Source organism: Megalopta genalis, chromosome 14 (genome assembly GCF_051020955.1).
Source record: "Megalopta genalis isolate 19385.01 chromosome 14, iyMegGena1_principal, whole genome shotgun sequence".
Taxonomy (NCBI): Eukaryota; Metazoa; Arthropoda; class Insecta; order Hymenoptera; family Halictidae; genus Megalopta; species Megalopta genalis.
In genome coordinates, this window is record NC_135026.1 from 3336263 (window position 1) to 3356000 (window position 19738).

The 19738-nt window shown below is 37.4% G+C and overlaps 1 protein-coding gene across 2 annotated transcripts in view; it reads left to right on the forward strand.

The window, feature by feature from the left end:
* LOC117225719 (scavenger receptor class B member 1) overlaps positions 1-19738 on the forward strand; it is a 53175-nt gene that overhangs the window by 14826 nt on the left and 18611 nt on the right. The window contains exon 1 of one of the 2 annotated variants that reach the window (XM_033479442.2): positions 4783-5962. The exons of the other annotated variant lie outside the window; for it this stretch is intronic. Coding sequence (XP_033335333.2) covers positions 5719-5962 — 244 coding nt within the window. The 5' untranslated portion in view covers positions 4783-5718. Of the gene's footprint in view, positions 1-4782; positions 5963-19738 lie in introns of those variants that run through there. 2 annotated transcript variants of the gene reach the window in all.

The window sequence follows — 19738 nt, forward strand, 5'->3', positions numbered from 1 at the left end:
GATCTAGTCCAGATCCGCGGATGATTTAGCATTCTTCTCGTCGCGGGGCAATTTTTGCCGAGTGTCGGCGTCCTTGGGAACATCGCGGAAACGGTCCTTGACGTCGGGTTCGACCGGTTCGCGGCTATTTTCGTCTAGCCGCGGGTTTTCTAATGGTTCGCGAAGTCGTCGGGCACGTTCGTTAGCCGACCCGTTCGCAAATAAAACGAATTTGCTGGAAGCGGTAACGAGATTGAAGAGAAATAGTCGTTTTGCAGCGACTAGATTCTATTCGGTCGTTGCGAAAGTGGTTTTCCAAATAGACAGCTTGGAAAAAGCCACGAAATTGCTTTCGCAACGGGCCGGTATCAATAAATAATCGAGTACGCGCGGTCGCTGTAATTAGCTGCGCTCGGAAAAGTCGCGGTCACCGTGCGTTCCTTCGAGAGTCACCTGGTTCGAGCGGTGACGTCACGGCCGAGCAGTTCACCGGAGCGAGGCTAGGTGGCGGTAGACGCGCCGGCCGTGCTCTCGCGATCTCTGATTGGTCGCGGCGTTGGGCCGCGCTCCGCTCGGCTGCCCCCACTATGTCGACCGCGCTCCGCTCGGCTGCCCCCACTCTGTTCAGCTGCCCCCACTCCACTCGACCGCTTACCCGTGACGCCACCACTGGACGTCACGTGACACTCTAGAAAATTCGGCAGCCGACAGCTGACCAGTTAAAATCGGCGTTTGAATTGCTTTTCCTTTTATTTTTCAACAAGAAAGCGATCCGCGATGCTGGACGCGATGCTTGAACGCGATTAGTCTCGCAAAGACAGCGGCGAGAATGACTCGGCAATGGAATAATTGAATGCGAATAGATTTTACTGCGTACACCTGTCCGCTTCCCGTCGCTTTGTTTATACTTGCAATTAAACCGCGCGGCGTTAAACGCCGCGTTTTATTAACCTCGGCTCGGGGATTTACTACGGAGACGCTCGCCGCGAATAGAGGATCCTTAGAACCTCGGCCACGGCGAAGCTAACTTGATTGTGCAATTAGCGCCGTCCCAAAGGAGCATTGTTTTCCGGGAACGTGTTTGATGAGACATCCGTTCGTTTTTCCCTAGCCGAGACCGCAGACGCAGTTGGATAAAAAGAAATCCTGCCGGAAAGGCTGCCGTGAAAACACTCGAGTCGCGTGCGCCCGGAGCGTCGACCAACAATGCTGAATAAATGTCGGCTGTTTCGCGAGATAATGAGTTTGTTGACGGCGGATTGTACGCAGAAGATTGTCGTACCACCGACAGATTACTCCAGAAACAAACAGATCAGTCGGCAAAGACACGACGAAATTGTTATTATTATTTAATTGGGTAGGTGTTTCCCTGCGTATATTGACATGTAACGAGTGTCCTCGATGGACGGTCGTATGCGTGTGTCACGCTGGATCGTATAATGTTCGATGCGGCAGCCTCCGACCGCCGATCGCTGACGTATTTTTATGGAGGGAACGTATAATTAAACAGCGCGAGGAAACCTTGCCAGTTCACGGGGAAATTTCCTCGCGAATGATCTCGCGTCGTGGCGAAACAATTTCTACGACTTTTCTCAATTTTTCTCGATTTTTTAGGATTTTCACGATCTTCCAGAATTTTCCTGAGTTTCCACTGCTTTCCACGATTTTCCTTTTTTACAATGTCCACGATTTTCCAAAATTTTCCACAGTTGCCACTATTTTCCACGATTTTCTAGGATTCTTCGCAATTTTCTAGGATTTCCACGATTTTCCAGAATTTTCCTGAATTTTCACTGCTTTCTACGATTTTCCTTTTTCACGATTTTCCAGAATTTTCCACGGTTTCCACGATTTTCTAGGATTCTCCACAATTTTCTAAGATTCCACGATTTTCCTTCTTCGCGGTTTCCACGGTTTCCACTATTTTCCAGAATTTTCCAGATTCCACTTTTTTCCACGATTTTCCACGATATTCCTTGTCCACGATTTTCTATGATTTTTCACGATTTTCTAGGATTCTTTACAATTTTTTAGAATTTTCTGTGATTTCCACGTGTTTTTACGATTTTCCAGAATTTTCCAGAGTTTCCACTACTTTCCACGATTTTCCACGATTCTTTCCACAGAGTTTCCTTTCCCACGATTCTTTCCACAGAGTTTCCTTTCCCACGATTTCCACGATTTTCCAGAATTTCCACGATTTTAAAGAACTTTTCAGTTTTTACTTTTTTCCAGTTACCACTTTCATGATTTTTTTCTTCTGCGATTTTCCAAGACCTTCCGCGAATTTCCACAATTTTCCAAGATTTTCTACGATTTATATCTCACAGAGTAGTGTGCCAGTTACAATTTGTGACGAATTGCTGTACCTTTCGTTTATTTTCATGTATAATTAACCACATATTTAGTTATTAAATCTTTTTATACTTTTATTTCGTTTATTTTTCAGTAAAAAAGATGTAAATTTTTATTTATGAGAGAAACTTGTGAGAGAAAGGAAATCGTGGAAAATAGTGGAAACTGTGGAAAAATCGGAAGAATCATGGAAAGTAGTGGTAACTATAAAAAATCCGGGAAAATCGTGAAAAATCGTGTAAAATGAAAATCATGAAAAATCGTGGAAAATAGTGAAAACTGGAAAATTGTGGAAACTGTAAAAAATTCTGGAAAATCATGGAAAGTAGTGAAAACTAGAAAACTATGAAAACTGTGAAAAATTTTAGAAAATCGTGGAAAAGGAAAATTGTGTAAAATAGTGGAAGCTATGGAAAATCCTGGAAAATCCTGGAAAATCCTGAAAACACGTGGAAATCGTAGAAACTCGTGAAAAATCGTAGAAAATCGTGAAAAATCGTAGAAAATCGTGAAAAATCGTAGAAAATCGCGAAAAATCGTAGAAAATCGTGAAAAATCGTAGTAAATCGTAAAAGTCCTAGGAAATCATAAAAAATTGTAGAAAATCATATTCAATGTAATTGAGGAAGTGCCAATTAAACTGAATTGACCAGATGTAATGGGGATAAAACGGGTGGGCAAACCAGTCGTCATTCGGGCAACGAGTTTAAGGTCTCGGAAGCATTGAACGCTACAAGCAGCATTTGGCCTTAAGGTCACTATAGCGTAAGTACGTTGAAAGTATATATTTTAAAGTTCCGCTGCAGGCGGTGTATCTCGGTAGGTCGTAGTCCCTGGTTTAATCGTAAGTCGGCGTCGATGTCTCGTCGTCCTTGGACGTAACCATAAGTGGGCTTTGTGATTAAATACAATTCCGCCCGCATTTTCTTGCACTTATTTGATGTGACGGCTGTTTCGCACTGCAGGCCATCGAGTAATTTAAGGCACCATCGTTGTCGATTACAATACTCGATTTCAGCATAATTTCGAAATTGAATTGTCACGTTGACGCTATTGTTAATCGATATTAAGATGCATAATTCTTCAAGATAAATTAGGATATTTTTTCTTTATTTACCGTTTTCTTTTCTCTGGCTTTCTTTCTTATCTAAATTTTTCTTTGTAACATTATTTCGTTGGGAACAAGAAGCGATAATTATAATTATTGATTCATTACACGAATAATTGCTGAACCGTGAATCTCTATGCAAAATAAAAATGGCAATTATATTTATCGTGTAATTGATAAAACAAAATGGCCAATTACATTTATTTGTTAGTCACGCAAATCTATTTCTGCTTGTTCGCATCGAACTTGCGTTGCTGTTTACTTGCCGCGACCATGGTTGCAAAAATATTTCGGAAGCAATGATTATTATTCAACGATTACCACTGCAAACATCATCACAATAATTAGCAACGTAGCTTGTTTGCCGGATAAATTACGATAACACGGGTCATCGGCCGCCAATGTTAAATGGTGCATGCGTCAAATACGTGTAAAATAATAATTGGAGAATAAATAAAATGATAAATAATTATTAGTGAAGCCAGATTTAATTATTTAAGAAATAATTCGAGAAGCTAAATAATTCTTTAGAAAATAATTGGAGAATCTAAATGGTTATTTAAAAAATAATTTGAGAAGCTAGATAATAAGTTAACAAATAACTCAAGACACTAAATAACAATCAGAAAAGCTAGATAATTATTTATGAAATAATTCGAGAAGCTAAATAATTCTTTAGAAAATAATTGGAGAATCTAAATGGTTATTTAAAAAATAATTAGAGAAGCTAACTAATAATTTAAAAAATAATTCAAGACGCTAAATAAGAATCAGAAAAGCTAGATAATTATTTATGAAATAATTCAAGAAGCTAAATAATTCTTTAGAAAATAATTGGAGAATCTAAATGGTTATTTAAAAAATAATTAGAGAAGCTAACTAATAATTTAAAAAATAATTCAAGACGCTAAATAAGAATCAGAGAAGCTAGTTAATTATTTAGGAAATAATTCGAGAAGCTGAACAATTATTTAGAAGATAATTAGAGAATCGTTTGAAAGATAATTCCACAAAAAAATCGACAAAAAGCGTCACGATCCCAATGATCAAGAAAGCGGAGAGCACCGAAGCAATCTCGATCCGATCTACCCCGAGGATCTCTAGATCCACGAGCACCGTTCCAACGACCTTTGATCGCTGCTGTCGAGTGGCCGTGCAATTGTTACTGGTTATCCCCGACTTTTCCACCTGAGCACAGTGATCTTTCTCACCCGTGGTGGGGGGAGGGGAGGACGCCGCGGTCCAGCTCCCCCATTGGCGAACGCTCCACGTGCTGGTCACGGGCGGGCCCGGGTGGGGGCAGCCTGCAATGTCTCTAACACAATTTTTGAACTTCCACCGACCCGAGTTTTCATCACTTTTGCACAGAAGCGCACGCGGCACGCACCTGTCCGGTCGCGGACTCCTTCAACTCTGCGTGAGAACCCAAGCTGTCTTTTTGCGATCGAGAGTCGCCTTACGAAAAATCGTCCGCGGGGAAAAGTCTGTGGAAAATCGGATCCCGGGAAAGTCTGTGGAAAATCGTCTGTGAAAGATCGTTTTTGAAATATCGTCTTCGGAGGGACGCCGTTCGAAAATCGTCTCGGATCAATCGTGTACCGAAATATCGTCTTTGATTAATCGTCCGCGGAAAATCGGACTGCAATAATCTTCCACGGAAAATAGTCTCGGAAAATCGCCTTTGGAAAATCATCTTTGGATCGTCGTCTTTGAGTAATCGTCTCTGGACTGTCAGCTTTGGAAAATCGTGTTCGGAAAATCGTATTTGGAAAATCGTCTCCGGAAAATTGTCTTTGGAAAATCATCTTTGGACTGTCGTTTTTTAATAATCGTCTCTGGACTGTCAGCTTTGGAAAAACGTGTTCGGAAAATCGTCTTTGGAAAATTATTTTTGGACTGTCGTCTTTGAAAAATCGTCTCTGGACTGTCACCTTTAGAAAAGCATCTTTGAAAAATCGTGTTTGTAAAATCCTCTTCGGAAAATCGTGTTCGGAAAATTGCCTTCGGAAGATCTTCATTGGAAAATCGCCTTCGGAAAATTTCCTTCGGAAGATCCTCTTTGGAAAATCGCCTTCGGAAAATCGCTTTTAGAAAATTATCTTCGGAAAATCCTCTTTGGAAAATCGCCTTCGGAAAATCGCCTTCATAAAATCAGTCGAAAAATCAACCTTAAAGTGCACTCGGAAACGTCGCCGCTGGAACCGAAGAGCCTGTGATCGAAGGGTCGCGTGTCCAGATCTTTGACATTTGACACCGAGTGAAGTGTACGGGTCAAGATGAAGGACTTCATGATGATATGGAACAGGATCGCCGGCCGCCGGTACTCGGCCGTCAATACGCAAACAAACGGGACGACGAACCAGAGCCAGAGCGACTCGAGCGAGTCCGAGGAGACGGCGATGACGATCGGCCAAAAGACGAGCACCATCAGGAGAAAGTCGTCGCTGGTCGTGAACCGTCTGTTCAACGCGGCGTTGTCCCCGGTCCACTCGACCGCCGGCACAGCGAAGCAACAGAGAAGTAAGTAAATGATTGATCGCTGTTTGCAGGGCTGCCCCATGCTGTTTTATGGTTTTTGGAACGCCTCGGGATGCGTTGCTTGGTATCGCCGCGGCGAGTATTACAAATTGTTCTCGGATCAGCGTACGTTGCTGGAAGTTACGAGAATGTTCGCGCTGACGAGCTTCTCTCGGCGATTGTGATTTATGTTGTAACGTGACGGTCGCGCGATTGCGTCTGCTTCGTGAGACTTCGTCGAATGGTTTTCTTGATTAAATCGATTTGGTTCTTCGCGATTGAATTCCTTTATTTTTATTCGAGTTAACTTGATCCTTAACGAATTGATTTAATTGCTCGTGGTCAGATTCATTTAATTGCTCGTGGTCAAATTGTATTAATTGTTCACAGTCAATTTAATTATTCCTGCAATAAAATTTGTTTAATTTTTCATAGTTGGATTAATTCAATTTTGTATAGTCGAATTAATTGAATTCTTCGCGGTCAAATTGATTTAATTGTTCACAGTCAAATTAATTCAATTTTTCATGGTCAAACTGACTTAATTATTCACACTTAAATTAATTCAATTTTTCATGGTCAAATTGTCTTAATTATTTACACTTAAATTAATTCAATTTTTCATGGTCAAATTGACTTAATTATTCACAGTCAAATTAAGTCAATTCTTCACATTCCAATTAATTGAACTTTTTACGATCAAATTAATTGAATTCTTCAAAGTCAAATTAAATCAATTCTTCACATTCGAATTAATTAATTGAACCTTTTACATTCAAATTAATTGAACTTTTTACAATCAAATTAATTGAATTCTTCACATCCAAATTAATTCAATTCTTCGCAATAAAATTCATTCAATTCTTCACATTCAAATTAATTGAACTTTTTACATTCAAATCAATTGAACTTTTCACAGTCAAAATAATTGAATCCTCCACAGTCAAAAGAATTGAATTCCACGATGCCAAATTAATTCAATTCTTCGCAACAAAATCCATTCAATTCTTCCCCATAAAATTAATTGAATTCGCCCACAGTCAGAATTAATTCAATTCTTCACAATCAAAAATCTAATCACCCCCCCCCCAAAAAAAGAATATATAAACAACTCCAACCATCGTTCGACAAAAATGATTTGAATGGTCGTTTCCCACGAAAAATCATCAATTACGATAATTGTGCAACGAGAGACATAAAATCACCATAAACAATTACCGCGGCGGGCACGGCCGCGAGACATAAATTTTTATAATAAAATGCAGCCAGAATGAAACGTTGTTTACTGGGTCAAGTGCAGGCCCCGGGTGAATGTGAAACCGACAGCTAACGGAGAGCCCGCTGGCAGGACCTTGTTCCCCGGGGGTCGTCCAAAGTTTTGTTAAGATGCTCGCAACGATCGCGGCCGCGCCACGCCGTTCGCGACACAACGAAGAGAAAGCAAAGGACAACGTAACGCGACCGCGGGCGGCTCCTATGGTCGTTGTACCATCGCTGGTTAAGTCACACGTGACAGCGTAACACGCGCTCGCGCGGTTCCACAGGTTTAATTATAACGCGAAAAGCACCGCGAAGAACAAGTTTTCCCAGCGGACGACAAGTTCAAGTTTATTGTCGATCGTGACTTGATCTCACGTGGAATCCATCGTTCGCCCGGTTTATCGGCCGATCGATCATAATCGTGCGCATTCTAATCGCCACTTCGGAAACCAGCTTCCGCCGTTAAAATAGCATTCTTTCGTGTAATTCTTTTTTGCTGTTAAATTGATTTCGATTTAGCGCCGTTGGAAAGGAATATATTTTTAGGAAATAAATAACTAAATTCAGAGAAAGAAATACATAAACTTAAAAAAGTAAATAAATTTCAAAAAATGGAACACAAATTTAATATAATAAATAAATAAACTTAACGAAGTAAATAAATAAATTTAGCAAACCAAATGAATAAATTGAGCGAACTAAGTGAATAAGTTTCTAAAATTTTAATAATTTATATGTAATAACAAATTATATAAAAAATTGTAAAAATATAATAACAAGTTATAAAATATTATAAAAATATAATAGCAAATTATAAAAAATTATAGAAATATAATAACAAATTATAAAAAATTATAAAAATATAATAGCAAATTACAACAAATTATACAAATATAATAGCAAATTATAAAAAATTATAGAAATATAGTAACAAATTATAAAAAATTATAAAAATATAATAGCAAATTATAAAATATTATGAAAATGTAATAACAAATTATAAAAAATTATAAAAATATAATAGTAAATTATAAAAAATTATACAAATATAATAATAAATTATACATAACAATTTACATTTTAAATAAACAAATGAATGTCGAAAACTGAACAGGTAAATTTGAGGCAATAAATAAATGAATATTTAGTAAAAGATCGATCGATCGATTAAATCGAATATTATTGAATCAGCTGGTAAATAATTGGAAACAGTCGAGTGCCGCGGCGTTTGCATCACGTGCCAATGTCAACAATAGTCTGACTGAGCAAACACGCGCTCGGCATGCACAAATTTCCCAGGGTGAACTGGTTTCGCGTGTACGCAGATCATCGCGTAATTATGTTAAAGCACGCCGATTAATTACGTAGGTAACTGGAACACCGCGATTTACGATTGTTTATTACGAACGTAGACAAACTTTCGAATCGCGAGTAACAACGAGCGCTTTATTTTAAAAAAAATTCAACATCTCCGATTTAATCGTAATTGATTTATTTAATCGACTTGCTTTATCGTAGGCAGAATAACAAAACAGGTGCATTTTTATTTAAGATAGTTAACCAACGGCGATTAATTTTCTATTCATCGAAAAAGACGCGTTAAATTTTTCTATTTTATTTTGTTTATTTTTGTATAACAAAAAAGAATTGAATTATTCGATAAATGCAAAGTTAATTAGGCAAGAATTTCCGTTCATTAGAATCGAGATGGACAGTCTGAATTTTCTGTGAGGACGTCCAGCGTTCGCAGGGAAATAAGTCAGATCTGGCTTCTCAGGAATGGAGATGGGCGGCGCATGCGCCGGGAGTCCCGCGCAGCGGGCGTATGCGTCACCCGTCCCCACTCCTTCGAAGCCAGACGTGACTCGTATTTCCCTGGGAACGCGGCGAGCACGTATCGGCCTTGTTCAATGTCAAAAACTCGTGGAGCGACCGCGAATCGTTTCCTGTGTTTCGTTCTCGCGCGTGAAACTCTCCGCGAATGCTCCAGTTGCTGCGCAAAAATGATGGAAACGCTGGAACCGAGAATTATTGCACCTGCGAGCAAACTGTTCCAGCAGGGAAATTACGATGCGCGTTACGAGATTTGCCGGCCGTTTCTGCATTATGCTAATGCCTGGGCTCGTTGTTACACGGTCTCCTGTGCCTGACATTCGTACGATCGAATTCGTAATCGTCGCGTTACGTTATTGTGACTTTTTATGACGATCTAAAATATAATGTAGGAGAATGTATTAATAAATATATAATAATAAATGATGTAGAAGAATGTATAAATAAATATATAATAATAAATATAGTATGAGAATGTATGAATAAATATGTAGTAATAAAGATAGAGAGAGTACGAGAAAATATATTATTAAAAATATTGAAGGCTTTTAAAAATATATAACGTGTCTGGATCACGTACACAAAAATTAATAAAAATTCTGGAGGCTTTCAAAAATATGTAATAAGTCTGGATAGTACGAATAAAAATTATTAAAAATTCTAAAGGCTTTCAAGGCCATACAACACGTTCAGATCGTAGCAATAAAAACTAATAAAAATATTGAGGGCTTTTAAAAATACATAACATGCCTGAATCACGTAAACAAAAATTAATAAAAATACTGTAGACTTTTAAAAATATCTAACAAGTCTGGACAATGTAAATAAAAATTATTAAAAATTCTAGAGGCTTTGAAAGATCAGATTGTAGCAATAGAAATTAAGAAAAATATTGAAAAATTTTAAAAATATAATATCACGTCTAGATTACGTGAATAAATGTTTTAGAGATCATTGTCGAGATAATTTCACTGATATAGAGGCGACCTGGCAGTTTTTAATTTGGCCGGGCGCGGTCAACAACAAAGCAATTACGACTGCATTCCAGCGGGAACAAAAGAAACATAATAAGAGTGTCGCGTCCCCATAAGAAGGTCTCAATGAAGCGATAAAAAAACGGCTCGCGTTGGCGATGCTAATAGCAATCATTCTTCCTGGACACACGCGTTGAAGATTTCAAGAGACCGCCATAAAATCCTCGGATACACGAGAAAGCTTCCTTTTCCTCGTCCAATGCCGTGCGCGAGGGAATTTCGAGCCGATTATCGCGCGGATGAAATCATTCTACCTCGATGGACCGTAAAAAATAAAATGTTCGCGTTCGTTTTACGAAGTTTATATTTTTTTTTTTTATTTTTTCGCGCCATGGAATACTTACAACAGATGGTTGAACCGCGAGAAAATCGATGGTGCAACGACACGCAACGAATGAAAGTCTGTTTAAACGCGGTCGATCAAAGGTTACCGCGGTTAAATTATTCAGCCGTAATGGCATCGTTAACAGGATTAACGGTTGCACTCAGTGTGACTCGGTAACAAATTCAACTGCATGCGAGAATTAACGGCCGGTTATTTATAAACAAACAGTTACGAGCCGGAAAATTTGAATAACGACATTTAATAGAACTGCCTGGTACCTTAAATGGCGCTTCGCGCGTTCACAGACGGATTTATAGCATTCTGTTTTTATAGCAATTTTGCAGAAGGATACTGTCGGACGTGTACACCGTGCACCGGCAGTTGCGGATGGAAATGTTCTTTAACGATCTATATGAAAAGTATTGCGATCAAGGGAAACGATTTCCGAAGCGATTTCGAGCAACTTTTTCCTTTGCGAAAATTTTCTCGGAGGCCGCATTCGCGAGTTATCGAAGGAAAACGACGGACGAATCAGCGACTGCATACGGCGGACGCGCCGCCCTCGCGGGTCGCTCACGTGACGCGCCGCCTGTCCAGCGGGCGGGACGCCGACCGTGCCCGCTCTCCGATTGGCTCGCGTATTTTGTTAATAACTCATTAACGAGGCCGCGTAGAAAAATTTCATAAAAGAAAAAGTTGCTTGAAATCGATCGTTGCTTCGAATCGCCAATTTCAAAGGCTCGTCAGATTTTACGGGGCATCTTACAGGCAGCCTCGGTTCGCGATTATGTCAGTCTATAGTAATTGATACGAGGTAATTCCGGGACACTCGGTATATTGACCGTTCGCTTGCAGAAGAAAGGTAGCGCTATTGTCGTTGCCCGTGCTCAACCTTGTTTACGGCAGAACTAAGTGACAGTTAAATTTCATTGTTAAATGTAGTTGTCGTTTTGTTCGTCGGCTCGTAAATTTTTTGCTGGACAATTTACGGGGTTACGATAATCGTTAAAGATTATGGTCGCAGACGAGAAAATGCATATTTAGGGCAAAACGTAAGTACAAAACGAACGCGTGCGACGAAAGGAGGTAACGAACGATATGTTAACCATTTAAATAAACAAATTGCCGGTTATATCGACAATTCAATCATTATCGTGGTAATTAAATGAAAATAAATATTAAAACGACATAATATAATAATATAATATAATATAATACAATAATAATAATATAATATAAATTATAAATAATAACAATAATAAAAATAATAAAATATATAATAATATATACTTATATAATAAATAAATATAAAGGAGAAAAATAGGAAATGTGTCGATCGTTTGATTAACCAAATTACCGACAACAAGTGCATTTGTATTTCGACTTCATTGCGTCCATTGTTTTATTCGTAGCAGGTGCCATTTCTATCGGCAGTTCGATACACCGACGGAATGAATTAACATAGCCGATCTGCGACAATATTCGTCCGGATGGTATTCTGGACGAGTCGTACAATCGAAATCGTATCTATTAATAGGCGTTCGATAATTCCTGGCAGCTCGATAAAATAAATCAAAAAACAAATCGGTCGTGACTTAGATAAGTGCCTAAAATAATAATAATAATTTTTTAAAAACATATAACATTATAAACTAAATTTATATACAATTTATTATGCATATATAATTTATATATATACATATTCGGATATATACATATTTATATACAGAAGTAACGCTTTTTTTATCGGTAACGTTAATAATAGCGTCGCTGATCAGCGAACGAATGCACCGATCGCGTGAATTTCTGCGTGGGCATAAAACTGTGACGCGCATGGGTCACGTGAACCGGGCAGGGAAACGGGCACGGACGAGCCCTGATGAATTAGAATATCAAAAACACGACCTGTACGCGGCAATAAATTCGTCGGAAGCAAGAAACGATGTAGAAAAAAAAGGAGAAGAAAGAAACGGCGCTTTAATATCAGAATTACAAAGTCAAATTCGATCTCGCGTTTTCGATAGAATCGGCTGATTAAAGCAGCACGTTCTATCTTAAAGTACTCCGCCCCCCCCCCTCCTTCGCGCCTTTCATCTATGGCCGATTTTTACAGCTTCATTAAATTAAAGAAATTCTCGGGTTGCTCATTACACAGCAATCTGTATTCTACTTTTAGATCAAAACTGTTCAACGGTTTGTACGGACAGCGATTTTAGGGCAAGCATTTTTGGGGGCCTCAGGCCCCTCTCCCTGGGGCAACGGTGCCCCCTCCTCAGCTCCACGTGGGACCGTGATATCGTCACGTCTCTGTAATCTATCGATTTTCTCGCTACGTCGATGCTAAGGTCGACGGAATCGCTGAACTTTGACTCGAATCCCTGAGAAACAACTGGTGATGACATAACTTTTTTAAATTTTAACATTTTTAAACCGATTTTCTCGCTAACGTATTGCCGACAGTTTTCTGATTAAAATGAGTCCAAACATGATATAGTTTGGACAAATATTTCTGATTATTCAAAATAAGAACAATCATAATGTTATTAAATAAATATGGACTAAAACGTGTCATGTTTGGACTCGTTTTAATTGCAAGAATCTCGCCGATATGTTAAAGAAATTTTCATGGATAAAGAATTCGAAATAAGAAAGTTGAGTCATCGTCTTTATTCTAGCATTGTAATGTATTATTGTATTTGGCCGAAGACGGTGGCCCACCGTAGGCTCAGCGAAATAGAACGAGCACAGGACAACCGGCAGTAACGGCAGTGCGTGCGAGTGAGAGGTGAAGGACGGCACGAAAACATAAACACACGCTTCGCTCTTCCTTTTCTCGTTCCCCTAAGACGCTCGTCCGCTGCTTCGCCTTTGTCTTCGCCGCGAGGCACGTCGAACAGCTCTGCTTTTTTAGACGTTGAAAAGTGCGCAAAAACTGTACCAATTTGTACGCTCGAAATCAACGGAAGTAATAAAGTGCTCCGATGCGATTTATTTCGCGCGTCGAATTATTGGACCGCGGATATTTTTAGGCGCGCTTATGGCGTACCTGCGGGTCTTTCAGGCGCAACAGGACGTACTAATTGGCGAGATCTAATCGATTCTAGTTCTTGCAAAATGACGCGCGGACGCGATGATTTACAAAGCATAACATGCAAATTCCGCGGTGCCAATTGTGAAATCAAATATGCACCGTAAATGTAGTAAGTATGTATACGGCGTGAGTCACAAATTAGTCCCCATGACCTTCCAGCCTCTTCCGACAAAAAAATGTTTCCCATCGAAGTTAATTGGTATTCGACCGGCGAGAAATTGCAATTGTTTAAATTTAAAAATAAATTGATTTAGGGTAAAAAGACAAGGTCACCGTTATATTTTTAAATGGAACGAGTTAATTTTGACTTTGCGATATCGTGAGCGACGTCGAGACGAATTCAACGACCTGCCACGCGATGACCTTCGGATGACATTGAAGGAAATATCGCCAGGAATCGACTGCCACGATATTTGAAAAATATAATAAAATAATGATATATATTTTATAATAATAATAAAATGAATGTGAATATTACAAATGCTCATTTATTCACTTTCAGATCTTAACGCATAAAACAAATGAAAAGTTCATATAAAAAAAGAAACGAAAACACTCGTGTTAGATATGTGCATGTAAATAAGAATACAATTCCGCAACGCAAAGATCTGCTCTTCGTGATAAATTTGTGATGTTTACGTTCATTTGTTTATGTTTACATGCGAGGCGTCGCCGCTACGTGTCGCCAAATTATTTCAAATATTATGGCAAACGATTCACGGCAATTCTTCCTTCAATGTCGTCCGAAGGTCACCGTGTGGCAGGTCGTTGAATTCGTCTCGACGTCGCCTATGACACCATAAAATTAAAATTACCTAGTTCCGTTTAAAAATATAACGGTGACCTCGTTTTCTAACCGAAAATCAATTTATTTTTTAATTTAAACAAGTGCAATTTCTTGTCAGTTAAGTACTAATTAACTTCGATGGGAAACATTCTTTTGTCGGACGAGGCTGGAAGGTCATGGGGACTAATTTGTGACTCACCCTGTATGTAGAAATGTATGCTGCACAGCGGCGATTAGCTCGTCAACGAAATTCGAACGGAGAAATATATTTCACAGAGTCGAGTCGATCCGAATCGAAAGAAATATGGGCGAAGGTTCCCTGCCGAAGAGGAAAAAAGACAATAAAATACACCGTTGTATATTATCGCATGATGGTTTGTTTACCGTCGTTTGGTTACCGCACGCGTTAATCACGACGCGATTATCGAATCGCGCCTTTCTTAAAACAACAGCTGCTTCCGACAGGATAATAATTTCACGTAACAATTCGACAACTATGTCAAGGTTATGCCAAACTTTGCATATATTTTTATGTTTCACCGAGAAATATATTATAATATATTTCAATATATTATAATATAATATTATATAATATTTCAGTATATTATAATATAATATTATATAATATTTCAATATATTATAATATAATATTATATAATATTTTTTTTAATATATTTTAATATATTTTTTAATATATCTTAATATATTTTTTAATATACATTTTCTAATATACTTTAATATTTACCAAGAAATTGAATTTGCACCACCAATTTGCTAAAACGTCAACAACTGATAAAAATGGTAAAATTTTTAAGTGGTAAATCAACCGTTCCAAGAAGCTGTTTCCAAACGCGACGATCGGACAACATTGTCTATTAATAAACATAGAGCGTTTGCAAAACCTCCAGATAATTGATTAGGGAAACCGCGCAAGTATGCTGAGAGTTTGGACACATTTGGGGGAGTGTACGTAACCCCGAAGCATCGGACCCCGTCGAAGGTTGGCTTGTGTGACACGGTTCTGCGCGCGCACGCTTGAAAATGCCATAAGTGAAACTTCGTAATTTGATCTTTCGTCGCCTGGCATTTGATACATCCATCGGAATGCCAATACCCCACCCCCAAATGCGTTTCACGGGTATGCTCGCTAAGAGCGCGCGAAACGTGACGCGCGAGCCAATCGAGAGCTTTTGGACGGTAGATTTTTATAGGACCATTTTTTACAATGATATAATTGTTAATGTTTGAGACCATTTTTGCAATTATGTCACTGTCGATGTTTAGGACCATTTTTGCAATAATATTACTGTCGATTTTTGGGACCATTTTTCAATAATATAATTGTCGATGCTTGGGGCCATTTTTACAATAATATAATTGTCTATGTTTTGGACCATTTTTACAATGACATAACTGTCGATGTTTAGATCCATTTTTACAAAATTTAATTGTCGATTTAATGTACCATTTTAGCAATAATATAACTGTCGATATTTTGGACCATTTTTCAAATAATATCACTGTCGATTTTTGAGATAATTTTCTGACCCTGACAGGTGTCGATATTGGGACTATTTTTTAGTAATTAACTATGGAAGTTTGGGACCATTTTTACAATAATATAATTGTCGATGTTTATTTATAATTTATTAATATTATTATTTATTCGACTATTTTGTTATTTTCTTATTTATTCGACTATTTCATTATTTTATTATTTATTTGACTATTTCATTATTTTATTATTTATTCGACTATTTCATTATTTTATTATCTATTCGACTATTTCATTATTTTGTTATTTATTCGACTATTTTATTATTTTCTTATTTATTCGACTATTAAAGTAAAGAATAATGTAACAACATGCTAATTGGCACCACAGTAATCGGTACCGCAAACAGCGCGCAGTAATCTAACAAATCTGCGTTTGCGTAAACCAACGGAATCCGGGTATTGGAAAGGGAACGGGAAAAGGAAAGTGCCAGGAAAGTGAAAGAACTAATTTTCGCGGGCTATCATTACGGACAAAATTTCAGGACAACAATAACGAGCCCATTATTACACGCGTGGACAGCAAACTTAACTTATCGCATAATTTTACGAGCATCTCGTTGCGCATGGAAATGCCCGCTCTGGATCACAATTTCACCGACTCTTTTTCATCGCCGTGTTTTCGACCGTGCTCTAAAGTATACCTTGTCGTGCTCCCTCGGCATTGCTAGATTGCTCTGGAGGAAGTGGAATAATCGTAGCAAATCCTTATTTAGGTTTCCCCGTCGCCGCTATCTGATCGCTCGTTCTGGAGCGAACGAGGAAATTATTGGCAAAAAACGGGAGTAACGTTGTGTAAACCGTATCCTATTCGGTATAGACTGTGCTAATTTCCGAATCATAAAACTCGATAATGCAAAGCGTTGAGCGTATTGTTTTATAACAATGGCAAGATTGGAATTCATAGCAATACCAAGATAGCAATTTATTTAAAAATTTCCCTCGGAAAGAATCTTGTAATGTTTGGTTTGTGTGTGATTTGGTTTGCTTTAATTTGTCTTGGTTTGATTTGGTGCAATTTAGTTTGTTTTGGTTCGATTTAATTTGCCTTGGTTTGATTTAGTTTGATTTGGTATGATTTGATTTGATTCAATTTGGTTTGATTTGGTTCGATTTGGTCTAATTTGGTTTGATTTGGTTTGATTTGGTTCGATTTGGTCTAATTTGGTTTGATTTGATTTGATTTGGCTTGCCTTAGTTTGCCTTAATTTGATTTGGTTTGATCTAGTTTAATTTGGTATGATTTGATTTGGTTCAATTTGATTTGATTTGGTTTTATTTGGTCTAATTTGGTTTGATTTAGTTTGACTTGGTTCGATTTGGTTTGATTTGGTTTGATTTGGTTTGATTTGGTTTGATTGAGTTTAATTTGGTATGATTTGATTTGGTTCAATTTGGTTTGATTTGGTTTGATTTGGTTCGATTTAGTTTGATTTGATTAAATTTGCTTTAATTTGTCTGATTTGGTTTGATTTAGTTTGATTTGTATTGCTTTGATTTAATTTTGCTTCGATTCAGTTTGATTTTCATTGCTTTGATTTAATTTTGGTTTTTGATTTGCCTTTATTCGATTTGATCTGCGCAGCTTTGTTTTAATTTCGGTTCGATTCAGCTCGATTTGTACCGCTGTGATTTAACTTTGTTCTAATTAGAGACGTCCATCCTGATGACTAGAAAGCATATCTTTGATCGTTCGTGGAATTCATTTGCACGGGGATCTGCAAATGAACGAATTACAATTGCAAAAATGTAACACAGAAAAACAGACGAGAATTTAACTTCCAGATACGTACTTCCACGATTATTGCATGCCTCCGTGTCCTACTATCAGATTCCATAATCAACGCGCAAAAAGATTTAATTACCGCACCACGTCGATGCCGTGCTTTTTACTGAAACTGGAACAACTAACAAAACAGTCGAATAAATAATAGAGTCGTCGAATAATTGAATAAATAATAATGATCGTTTAATAAAACAAATAATAAAACAGCTGAATAAATAATGAAACAATAAGATAAGTAATAAAATAATAAAATAATAACATAATCAAACAAATAATAAAATAATTAAATGAATATTAAAACAGTTGAACGATAAAATAAATAATAAAATAATCGAATAGACAATAATATGGTCGAATAAATAATAAAATAATTAAATGAATACTAAAATAGTCGAATAATAAAATAAATAATAAAATAATCGAGTAGACAATAAAATGGTCGAATAAATAATAAAATAATTAAATGAATATTAAAATAGTCGAACGATAAAATAAATAATAAAATAATCAAATGAATATTAAAATAGTCGAACGATAAAATAAATAATAAAATAATCAAATAGACAGTAAAATGGTTGAATAAATAATAAAATAATTAAATGAATATTAAAACAGTCAAACAATAAAATAAATAATAAAATAATCGAATAGACAATAAAATGATCGAATAAATAATGAAATAAGTAATGAAAAATAATCGGCTAATAAAATAATCAAATAATCAAATAAACGATAAAATAGTCGAACAAATAAGGAAACGGTCGAGCAAATAATAAAATGTTCGAACGGACAATAAAATAAACGATGAACCAACGAACAGAACGTTATCATGCATAATGACCCTGTCGATCGAACCGATAAAAGCGTGCTCCGTTTATGTAATTGGACGCTTTCTGCCGGTACACCGTGCCGCATGTCCGGCGAAGATAGTTTACCGGGATGAATGCCGGCAGCGAGCGAAGTTTAGGAGCGTCGCGGATCAGGAAACAACGGCGGCCGCGCAAGGAATCCCGGTGCACCTGAGCAACAACCTAGAAAAGATAATGATCGGTGGTCGCGTTCGCGCACGACCTGCCGCCGCGCCGTTCGTTCTCCATCCAGTCTTTCTCGTCTCGGTCCTGTCCTGTCCTGTCCCGTCTCGTTACCGGTGCACCCGTCGCCGAACTGACCGAACTGACACACTGCGAGCCGGATAGCTACCTCTGAAAATGCTTGTGCAAGTGCACGTGGCCTCACCACTCGCGATTTATTTCTGTTGCGAAATCCCGGCGCGCCGGCCGCTGTTATTAAAGGATCCGTGAACCGGCGGAGAGGACAGAGAATTGTTGTTATCTATTCGATTATTTTATTATTCAGTCGACTATCTGTTTTGTTATTTGTTTGACTATTTTATTATTTTATTATTTGCTCAATTATATTATTATTTATTTGGGTATTTTATTGTTTATTCGGATATTTTATTGTTTTATTGTTTATTGGATTATTTGACTATTTTATTATTTCGTTATTTATTCGATTATTTGACTATTTTACTATTTTATTATTTATTCGATCATTTGACTATTTTATTATTTTATTATTTTATTATTTATTCAATTATTTGACTATCGTATTTATTCGACTATCTGTTTTACTATTTGTTTGGCTATTTTATTACTTTATCGTTTGCTCGATTATATTATTATTTATTCGACTATTTTATTATTTTACTATTTATTCGATTATTTAACTATTTCATTATTTTACTATTTATTCAATTATTTGACTATTATATTATTTATTCGACTATTTTATTATCTTATTATTTTATTATTTATTCGACTATTTTATTATCTTATTATTTTATTATTTATTTGTCTATTTTGTTATTCTCTCGACAAATCGTCTCATCAACAAAGGAACAAATTAAACGATAGCTTGAAATAATTAGCCAATACATTTCTGCCGCTTTTTCCGGTCTTATTTTCCATCCACTAATCTAACCAAGGGGTGGGGGGAGGAGAGGGCAAGCACGCGCTTTCTATCGTCCGGCCGATTCGCATTCGCGTCCCGATTACCGTCGGAAAATTATTGCCACACCACGTCGCACTGGCAGCCAGCGATCGTTGC